Genomic DNA, 9,826 nt, shown 5'->3' on the forward strand with positions numbered 1-9,826 from the left:
ATGCGCACTGGCTGTAGCTTGGCAGAAGGTGCAGGTGTGGGATATGTTAGGCATATTGAGCAGGCAGACTCAATAGAGAACAGTTGCTTTTTGAAGCACCTATTTTTTTGAGAATGGTAACACAAATGACATGGCAAATGTGTTCATAATTTACTTAAAGGTTTGACATTTACGAAATGGGACGCTATACGCTTGAACAAAATTGGGAAATATTGAAAACCTATTTCCAAAGTTGTGAGCCTTCTTCTTCCGCGGTTACAGTAAATGGCGAGCGTTACCGTGCCATGCTCAACGAGTTTTTGTTTCCAAAAATTGAAGAGGATGACATGGAAGACATTTGGTTTCAACAGGATGGTGCAACTTGTCACACTGCCAAAGTTACACTCGAACTTTTGGCTACCGTTTTTGAAAACTGAATAATCAGCCGAAATTCCGAAATCAATTGGCCGTCTCGGAGCTGTGATTTAAGCCCGTTGGACTATTTTTTGTGGGGAGCCGTTAAGGACAAATGCTATGCGAACCATCCAGAGACGATTGATGCTTTAAAACACGAAATCGAAGTTGCCATTCATGAAATTGGAGCCCAAACAATCGAAAATGTGCTTAAAAATTGGGTTGATCGAATGGCCTACTGTAAAGCCAGTCGTGGCAGTCATTTGAACGATATTATTTTTCATTCATAAATGACAATGTTCAATCTTCAATATAAAAAAAAAAATTTGAAAAAATATCGATTAGTTTTTTTTTTATAGCCGATTCAAAAAGCAAATTTTACATGGCCCACCCTATACCTAATTATCAAGTGTATTCGACATTTATAAAATAATCTTTGATTCTGCTAAATTTGCCTCAGAACTTAGCTTCAACAATTTAGCTACTAAATTTTTGCAGTGAAACATTTCTTTTCCATTAAGGGATTACATAGGTACGTCCAGAATTAAAAAAAAAAATAGTTTTCTTCGATATTTCGAAAGTATAGTATCATGCGGAAATTCACAATATTATAGCTTCTACAGTATATTAACTAGGTGGAGAGCTTCTGTTCTTCAAAATTTAAACTCGTTTTTCTCGAAACGTTCTGCATTGTAACTCATACAGTTTTTAATATTTTTTGATGCGGTTTTGTTTTTTTTAAATATTCGAAAGTGTTTTCACTATAGATTCGATTTTTGATATTTTTATTAAAAAATTTTATAAACAAAATTAAAATGTGCCATTTATGACGTAAAACGCACAGTTTTTTTAAAATGCCATAAATTTCAAAATTTTTCGAAATTTAAAAATGCGGCTTGACAAACCATAATTACAACTTTATTTTAAAAGACATTTTTACTTTATACAGATTCATCAACATTTCAAGGAGAAATGATGCAGACCGTGAAGCAACTTTTTTTCATTGTACTTTGGGTCACGTGTTTCTTTATATACTAATTTGACGTACATATGTATGTAACCCCTTAAATTTATTAAAAATTATTCAAATTTGCTATATTCACAAAGAATTCTGGTTTGGGTTTTACCAGACCACCAATTGAAATTTGGTCTATTCGTGTATAGGAGGTGGAGATTTTTTTCGTATAATGAATAATTTTCGAATAATAAACACGCCCAAACACTATCCTAATGAAGCACCGCAGTTATGGCCTAACGTTGTCGCTTGACTCTACAATAAGGAGGCTTAAAATAATATTACATGTAATGTCCTGGCTCTTGCCACACACAGCACACCTCCTATAATTTCTTCTCATTTTTGTATGTAAAATTAGTAACGCAGCTCATAATTTGAAATTGAAATGAACGTCGCAATTTGGTACTCTTACAAAAAAAAAAAAAAAAAAAAAAAAAAAAAAAAAAAAAAAAAAATTATTGAATTTGTTTGGATCTGTATGATATTTACTATTTTTTGCACTATTTTTACTATTTGTATTTACAAAAACTCTAACACAGCAAGTCTAAATTTAAATTTTACAAACTCCCTTGTTATTTAATTGTGAAACTATGTGTGGTTTTATTTGAATTCTGTAGTTCGGCCGCTGACTCTGTTCCGAGTATCGCATTCAATTGTATTATATCATATTTCGAATACAGCACAGTTATACTCATCGAATCGTCTAATGCATCGGCTGAATTCTGATTGCTATCATTCATCATATTAACCATCTCTGAATATAATTGCGGCCACATTGGCGGTTGATACATTATCAAATGTCGGATTCCCTTTATTCGTGTTCGCTGATAAAAATGATAGCGCTCCGAATAAAGCAAGAAGTGTACACCACTATGGAAGAACATATCACGCGCCCGCGCTACTTTTTCCTTTTTCGTATATTCACATATTTGTGCAAAACTTATTGATTCGGCTTTCATGTAGTTGCGCAAGCGTACATAGTCAAAGTAACTAGGCACATATATCATACAATGAGCAAACGAAGGATTCCTATAACGTGGTAGTATTTCTTTGACAAAATATCGGAAACGTGAATCAAAGACGGAGTCTAAACTCGTGGTGTCGATTAAGTGAAATATTTGTGGTATTGTGACGAAGACATTGTTGATGTCGCCTTGTAGCACCGGATTCGATATAGACACCCTTCCGCTGTAGTTAACGCACTTATTAGAGAAAAGTGAACGTATTTCAGGCAGCTCGTGTGATGAAAGTACGATGGTTTGCCGATAAAAACGGCATAAGCCATTCAAACACCAAGGACGAACGCGTTGTAAATTTACATTGCTTAAAGATTGTGGCTGCAAGTGTAAGTGATCTACTACATGAAGTAGGTTTTCCCAATTCTGTGCTAGGAACATTTCTGTCTTATCCAATACTAGAATTTCCACGGAATTGAGGAAATCAAAAGCACCCGCTTCATTATTGTTGGAGGCCATACCTAATCGTAAGCCCAGCGGCGATGCTATTATTATGTCTGACGCATTGAAATCGGTGTAGAGTTTTAAGTTCTTCTTGGTTAGAGAAATACCAATTTTAAAATTATCATCTATATTGCCTTTGAAAGTTTCCATATAGTCCTCCGGTTTCGGTTTGTTTTTCGGAAAACGTAAGCTATCCCCAGTATATTCATCAGTGAAACGAGCGTAATTCATTATTTTGCCATCTAAAAAAAAAAACAAAAAATTAAAATAAATAACATTCGACTATTCACTATGATTCACAAAAACATATTTTATTTATATACTTACCCATGTTTTTACCATACATAAGAAGACCCATATTTGTCACTATTTGATAAGCGCATTTCCGGAACGGTATTATGATGAGTACTTTAGGCCGTGCTAATCCTTGATCTCGATAGCTATCTGGTATGGTTACTAGATTTGGTGTAGACGCTAATTTCATGCTGTGTTTCAATATGCGATTACGTGTTTTTAGCATGTGATTCAGCACATGTGCGCTGTAGCAGAATCGCAAGTTATCTATTTGGTCCTTTGGTACGTTGGGGTAACAGAAATCTTTGTAATGATTAAGAATTTGAAAAACTTCTAATTGTAGTGGTGTGACCTCTCTTGAAAAATTATCTAGTATTGTTGCTCTAATGCCTATCGTCTTCAAACTTTCCGTATTCAGTTGTTTACAGGTACTGCTCCATTCTAGAGTATTTGCTGGCTGCTCCTGACATTCAAGATGAGGTATTTGAATTTTAATAATGCCCAAGTTAGGCCATGTAAATATTTTTTTCTCAACATTAGCCTGTGCGGACCACAGGTTATCAATACATTCAAGCGGTAGGTCAAAATCAAAATGCATTGCAAATATATCATCCGCCTGTACCGGTTCCAATTCTTCAACTTCTGCTGCATTTTCTTCAATGGTGTCTTCTTCTACAGGGTCTGCTTCAGCAGCGTTGACCGATTCGTCGTCATCTGATTCCTCATCATACAAATCATTTGCCGGCATATTTTTTTTCTCTGATCAAAAAGGTTTTAATTAACTAGCTTATAGTTGAAAAGTATGATAACTCACCATTCGTAGACAGAGTATCCATAAGCTCATCAAATGTATTTTCTTGCTCATTTTCATTTTTGAACTCATCCTTAATGAATTCCAAAATTTTACCTTCAACGTTATCAATTTTAGTTTCTTCATTTTCTCTATAGGACTTCTCCAATAGGGCCTGTTTCCGGTGCTGTTCCATCATCTCTTTCGCTTTTCGTTTGAATTTAAGGTTTTTGCTCACCTTGTTCAAATTCGTATTGCGCTCCTTTCGTATTGGTTTCTTTTTAGGACGCATTTTGTGTCACCAAGTAATGGGCTAAACGTTTCTAACGAATTAAACAAAGTAATAAAATTAAAACACTAGAGAAATTGAACTTCCAAATTTGTCACTGAACTCAAAGATGTTTAACAATTTGCCATCACACATGTTTATATCCAACACGCTTTTTCTACAGTGTTGCCATATCGACAATAAACATTTAATTTACCTGATTATACAAAAAATTTTACTCTAGAATAAACCAAATGTTTGGAAAATATAAAAAAAATGCGTATTGTTTAATTAATATGTGATTCTACTGAATAATGAATGAATGTGTAACTTACAGATGATATTAAAGTGTAACTAAAAAATTAAAATTCAAATATTGATTGAATTACGCTGAGAAGTATTCAATCCGCGTTCTGGTAGTTATATGTTATTGAATTATATTGAACACCCTGCATTGGTTTTGAATGCTCTCTGGTTTTATTAACTTCAACAATTTTGGTGTCAGACGTGCAACTATTTTCGTCTTTGGTTAAAAAACAACACATTTAAAATAAAACAATAAAAATGGCACAGAGATCTATAACGTTAGTTACCAAAATCTTAAAAGAATACTTAGTAAAAGCTAATAACCCAAATGCATTTGTTTTTAGATCATTCTTTAAGCCAGCTGCGAGTGCAAACGTTGAAGAAGTTGCAAAAGCAAAACGGTGCAGGTAATGTAAGCAATAAAAGCGCGCTAAATTTGACTTAAGCAATATTGTTCTGATTTAAGGCAGGAAAGTCCTAATTCTAGTAAGGAAAATGGTGAACCGGAGCAGAAAGTCCTAAAAAAATCCGAAGAGTCCCCCAAAACAGAAACAAAGAAAAGTATACAGATGAATGGTAAAGATAGTCGATCGAAAAATAAATCGCCAAAGTCGACTAAAGAATCCCCCAAAAGCATTATAAAGCCCAGTCCGATAAAAAATAAAACTACTGATATCAAAGAGGCAATAAAAAACTATGCTGTTAAATTGGATATAAAACCCGTAAGCGCAGCCTCAGATAATGACCAAGGTTCCAACAAAAATGATGCATTGAGTGTTAAAAAGCTTTCGGTGGAGTCAAATCAATGTGGTTCAGAGTATAATCCTGCAGCTACGAAATATCATCCCATCAAAAATGCTTATTGGAATGGCGACAAAAAGTGAGCCAGGCGACATTTATTTTGATTTAATTTTTTAACTTGTACAACTTTTCAAAATAGCACACCATATTTAGCTCTAGCCAGAACTTTTGAAATGATCGAAGACACCAGGGGTCGTTACAAAATGGTAGAGATACTTGCAAATTTCTTATGTTCGGTGTTATTGTTAAATCCGGACGATTTACTTTACTGCATTTATTTGAGTATAAACCAATTGGCGCCGGCATATGAAGGTATGTAAGAAATGAAGCTAAAAAATATATAATTGTATGAAATGCTGGGGAGTGCTAAGGAAGTTTGCGCAATTCAATATGATAATGCTTATCACTTTTGTAGGCGTTGAACTTGGAGTTGCAGAAACTACGTTGATGAAAGTTATTGCTGTATCCACTGGACGTGAGCTGAAGTTTATTAAGACTCAAACCCAAGAAACTGGAGATTTGGGTATTGTTGCTGAGCGTTCCAGAGCTTCACAGCGAATGATGTTTACACCAAAACCGCTCACGGTACAAACTGTATATCATAAATTCAGAACAATTGCAAAAAGTTCCGGTAAAGCGAAATCTCCCATAATACATGATCTCTTCGTGGCATCACGATATTCAGAAGCGCGTTTTATTATTAGATCCTTAATTGGAAAAATGCGCATAGGAATAGCTGAGAAAAGTTTATTCCAGGCTTTAGCCACAGCTTTGGTCCATAGTAGAGCCCATGATGGTAAATCTGCGAAAAAGGCAAAACAGTCTGAAGCTGATATGAAGAAAGATATCGACGATATTACTTTTGTGCTGAAAACTGCTTATTGGTAAGTATAAAATGTTTAACTATATGGGTGTTTGGCCGACCTCCTCCTCCTATTTGTGGTGTGCGCCTTGATGTTGTTCCACAAATGGAGGGACCTACAGTTTCAAGTCGACTCCGAACGGCAGAAATACACTCGGAGGTTTGCCATTGCCTGCCAAGGGGCGACCGCTATTAGAAAAATGTTTTTCTTAATTTTGGTGTTTTCATCGAGATTCCAACCGACGTTCTCTCTGTGATTTCCGAATGGTAGTCGCGCACCAACCCATTCGGCTACGGCGGCCGGCAGTTTAACTAATGTTTAACTATACATATAATTATGCGTACTCATAAAATATTTCATAATTCTTAATTGTAGTCAATGCCCAAATTTCGACAAAATTATCTCAACTCTCCTCACTCATGGCATTGACGATTTGCTTACGTACTGCTCAATGGAACCAGGTGTGCCATTGAAGCCAATGTTAGCGCATCCAACAAGGGGTATCTCTGAAGTGATGGATCGCTTGAAAGGCAATATTACATGCGAATGGAAGTATGATGGTGAACGTGCACAAATTCACCGCGACAACGATGGCAATGTTAATATATATTCACGCAACCAAGAAAACAATACAACGAAATATCCCGACGTAATAGGGCGCATCGATCAATTCAAAAAGGATAGTGTTAAATCGTATATAGTTGATAGCGAGATTGTTGCTTGGGATATTGAACATAAACAAATTCTACCCTTCCAAGTGCTGAGCACAAGAAAAAGAAAGAATGTAGATTTAGAAGAGATTAAAGTACAAGTCTGTGTTTATGCATTCGATTTGTTGTATCTGAATGGCGAGGCATTAACTTCTAAGGACTTTTGTGAAAGACGACAATTGCTGAGAGACAACTTTAACGAAGTCGAAGGAGAATTTCAATTTCCCACTTCGTGTGACACTAATGATCCTGACGATATACAAGGCTTTCTGGAAAACTCTATTAAAGGTTGGCATAAAATTATTATAGTGAAATGTTAATAAATGTTTAAATTTTAGGAAATTGTGAGGGTCTGATGATTAAGTCACTGGATGACGACGCTTCTTATGAAATTGCGAAACGCTCACACAAGTGGTTGAAATTGAAAAAGGATTATTTGACAGGCGTAGGAGACTCACTAGATCTTGTCGTAATCGGTGGTTATATAGGTAAGGGCAAGCGAACTGGTGTATATGGCGGTTTTTTGCTGGCTTGTTACGATGATGAAAATGAGGAGTATCAAAGTATTTGCAAGATAGGCACAGGTAATATAATATTTTGTAAACACTTTTCTTTAAACATAATTAAATCAAAATTCACTTCTCAAAGGATTGAGCGATGAAGATTTAAATGCGCATGCCAAATTTTTCAAAGAACAAACAATATCTGCACCAAAATCGTATTATCGATTTGATCCAACTCTGGCGCCAGATATTTGGTTCGAGGCGGTACAAGTGTGGGAGGTAAAATGTGCTGATCTTTCGCTGAGTCCCGTTCATAAGGCTGGAATTGGAATTATTGATCCAGAGAAGGGCATATCATTGCGATTTCCACGTTTTATACGCATACGGGACGATAAGTCCGCGGAGGATGCAACGTGTGCACAACAAGTTGCCTACATGTATCGCAATCAAGATCAAGTCAAAAATCAAAAATCGAACCCAGCTGAGTTTGATGATGATTTCTATTAATCTTATATAAATTAAAATTATCTATTATTAAGAAAGTTGTTTTTTATTTGCACGATTTGATGTTTTGTATCGTGTAAATAAAAACTTATTGATGATTTAACAAGTATGACAGTAAAATTTAGTATGGTTAGTAAAATTCAGACGTACATATGTATTTTGAAGCTCATTTAGATTACAAATAGATGTATTGCTATCTATAAAAAATATTGGAGTTCTGATAAAGCTACCAGTAAGTATAATCACGTGCTAGGAATAATCAAAATGGAAATTGGCCTTTTTTATTGTTCTTGACTGGTTTCATTTTTTTAGTTGTTAGTTAAGTAATAAAGAGTTCAGAAATAACGATTCGATAGTAAAATTTTTTACATATTTTACAAATCAAATTGTTTATAATATAGTTTTTGTATTTTTACAAGTGCTTGTCCTTCAAACGCTGGAAACTTGAAAAATACCTGAGTAAAATTTAACATATTCGCATTTAACTCAAAACAATGACTACACAATGCGAAATTAAAAGTAAAAAACAAAAAATATGTATTTCTATTATCGATTTTTTATTTTATTTATTTATTGATTTTTTTTTTGTTTTATTTATTGATTTTTTTTATTTATTTATTGATTTTTTTTATTGTATTTATTTATTGATTTTATTTTTTTTTATTTATAGATTTTATTTTTTTTTATTTATAGATTTTTTATATTTATTTATTGATTTTTTATATTTATTTATTGATTTTTTTATTTTATTTATTGATTTTTTAAAGAAATGAAAATAGTTACTATTAGCAGGTTTAGCATTGCCTGTCGAGCATCGATCGCTTTTCTTCCATTCGATGTTTCACGTCGGGCTTCGCAACGGGGCCCTACCGAATAGTCGTCGCGCTCAAACGCATTGGCTACAGCGGCTGCACCCTAGCAGCATTAGTAATCATATAAAGAAAATATTACACAAAAAACAAACGAAAAAATGCACAACGCGACGTCACACACAACGATTATGTCAAATACGCTGAGAGCAAAGTCGCGGTGCTATGATCGGCGCCAACTTAATTTTCTCTCCATCGTGGATTTGGTCAATTTGCTATGGTGAAAAAAAATATTGTGGACCCGGCAGGAGAATTCTGCCCGCTCATTTCACATGTATTCACACACATGAGTGAAAGTTGAGTTAAGTTTTATCGAATATCACCAACACAATCTCAGTTTTTTCGCAAACAAACCGCTGTCATGACCCCGGTGATGCCAGCCAATCAGCCGATTCTTTTAAATGCGCTGAGAGCCGGTTAACGGTCGGATCTTTAGCACACCTTCTGAACTCTTTTCACCATGAGAACGTCTACTTTTGGCTAAAGAAGCAAACTGAATTGGATTAGTAAAGGGTACAATGATAATATCTGTAAAAACATTACATTATTTTGTTATGCGAAGCTTGAAAAAATGTTTTTCCACTTTTCTGTAGTTAGAATTAAGTCGTGTTTTTACGATAGGCCTGCATAATGAACTGAGTGTGTCGCAGTGTTTTTTTCGGCATATTGCCTACAGGTACCAACATTAAGAGTGCAATGTTTCATATGTTCCTAAAGCGCTCTTTGCCACTCTAGCAAGACGGATACTGGAATATGGTTCAATAGTGTGGAACCCGCATTGCTAAGTTTAAATAGGTATACACGTAAGAATTCATTCACAAAGAGTTTTTACTTTTGGCCTTAAGCGATTTTCGAAGTGATTCGCTAACTTCATGCAATAGACTTCTAAAGTTTATCAATCTTACCACCCTGGTTAGTGGCTTATGCTTGGAAAAATATTTATGATTAAAATGTTCATTGGGTCTATTTTGAACCCTTTACTACTGGCAGAAGTTAACCTTAGTATTCTCTCTCGAGTATCATTATTATTATGAGAGGTTTTAGCATTGC

The 9,826-nt window shown here is 34.8% G+C and overlaps 2 protein-coding genes across 3 annotated transcripts; one reads left to right on the top strand and one right to left on the bottom strand.

Annotated features, from left to right (window-relative positions):
- Positions 1-1,881: 1,881 nt before the first annotated feature.
- On the bottom strand, positions 1,882-4,396 carry LOC128868660 (U3 small nucleolar RNA-associated protein 25 homolog). The gene is made up of 3 exons (XM_054110982.1): positions 3,977-4,396; positions 3,196-3,921; positions 1,882-3,110 (listed from the first exon to the last, which is right to left on the bottom strand). The coding sequence occupies exons 1-3, from the start codon at positions 4,242-4,244 to the stop codon at positions 1,981-1,983; spliced, it is 2,124 nt and encodes a 707-aa protein (XP_053966957.1). The 5' UTR covers positions 4,245-4,396; the 3' UTR covers positions 1,882-1,980.
- A 297-nt stretch (positions 4,397-4,693) lies between these two features.
- LOC128867574 (DNA ligase 1) lies at positions 4,694-8,360 on the top strand. Of its 2 annotated transcripts, XM_054108940.1 has the most exons (8): positions 4,694-4,804; positions 4,871-4,933; positions 4,993-5,406; positions 5,467-5,639; positions 5,743-6,211; positions 6,566-7,188; positions 7,239-7,484; positions 7,549-8,359. In XM_054108940.1, exons 1-8 carry the CDS (start codon positions 4,785-4,787, stop codon positions 7,908-7,910), a joined length of 2,370 nt encoding a protein of 789 aa, XP_053964915.1. In that variant the 5' UTR covers positions 4,694-4,784; the 3' UTR covers positions 7,911-8,359. The 2 variants fall into 2 exon arrangements, with proteins under 2 accessions (XP_053964915.1, XP_053964914.1); XM_054108939.1 differs by having other exon boundaries at positions 4,694-4,933; positions 7,549-8,360.
- The last annotated feature ends 1,466 nt before the right edge of the window (positions 8,361-9,826 follow it).

The sequence above is a fragment of the Anastrepha ludens genome, chromosome 6 (genome assembly GCF_028408465.1).
Source record: "Anastrepha ludens isolate Willacy chromosome 6, idAnaLude1.1, whole genome shotgun sequence".
NCBI classification, from domain to species: domain Eukaryota; kingdom Metazoa; phylum Arthropoda; class Insecta; order Diptera; family Tephritidae; genus Anastrepha; species Anastrepha ludens.

What these genes read in the sequence shown, in the direction of transcription:
- LOC128868660 (XM_054110982.1), bottom strand. Translation starts at nt 4,244, where the DNA reads ATGCGTCCTAAAAAGAAACCAATACGAAAGGAGCGCAATACGAATTTG. An exon ending in GGATACTCTGTCTACGAATG is followed by an intron (nt 3,922 to 3,976) that starts GTGAGTTATCAT and finishes CTTTTTGATCAG; the next exon opens with AGAAAAAAAATATGCCGGCA. An exon ending in TATGTATGGTAAAAACATGG is followed by an intron (nt 3,111 to 3,195) that starts GTAAGTATATAA and finishes TTTTTTTTTTAG; the next exon opens with ATGGCAAAATAATGAATTAC.
- LOC128867574 (XM_054108939.1), top strand. Translation starts at nt 4,785, where the DNA reads ATGGCACAGAGATCTATAACGTTAGTTACCAAAATCTTAAAAGAATAC. An exon ending in ATTGGCGCCGGCATATGAAG is followed by an intron (nt 5,640 to 5,742) that starts GTATGTAAGAAA and finishes TCACTTTTGTAG; the next exon opens with GCGTTGAACTTGGAGTTGCA. An exon ending in GTGCTGAAAACTGCTTATTG is followed by an intron (nt 6,212 to 6,565) that starts GTAAGTATAAAA and finishes TCTTAATTGTAG; the next exon opens with TCAATGCCCAAATTTCGACA.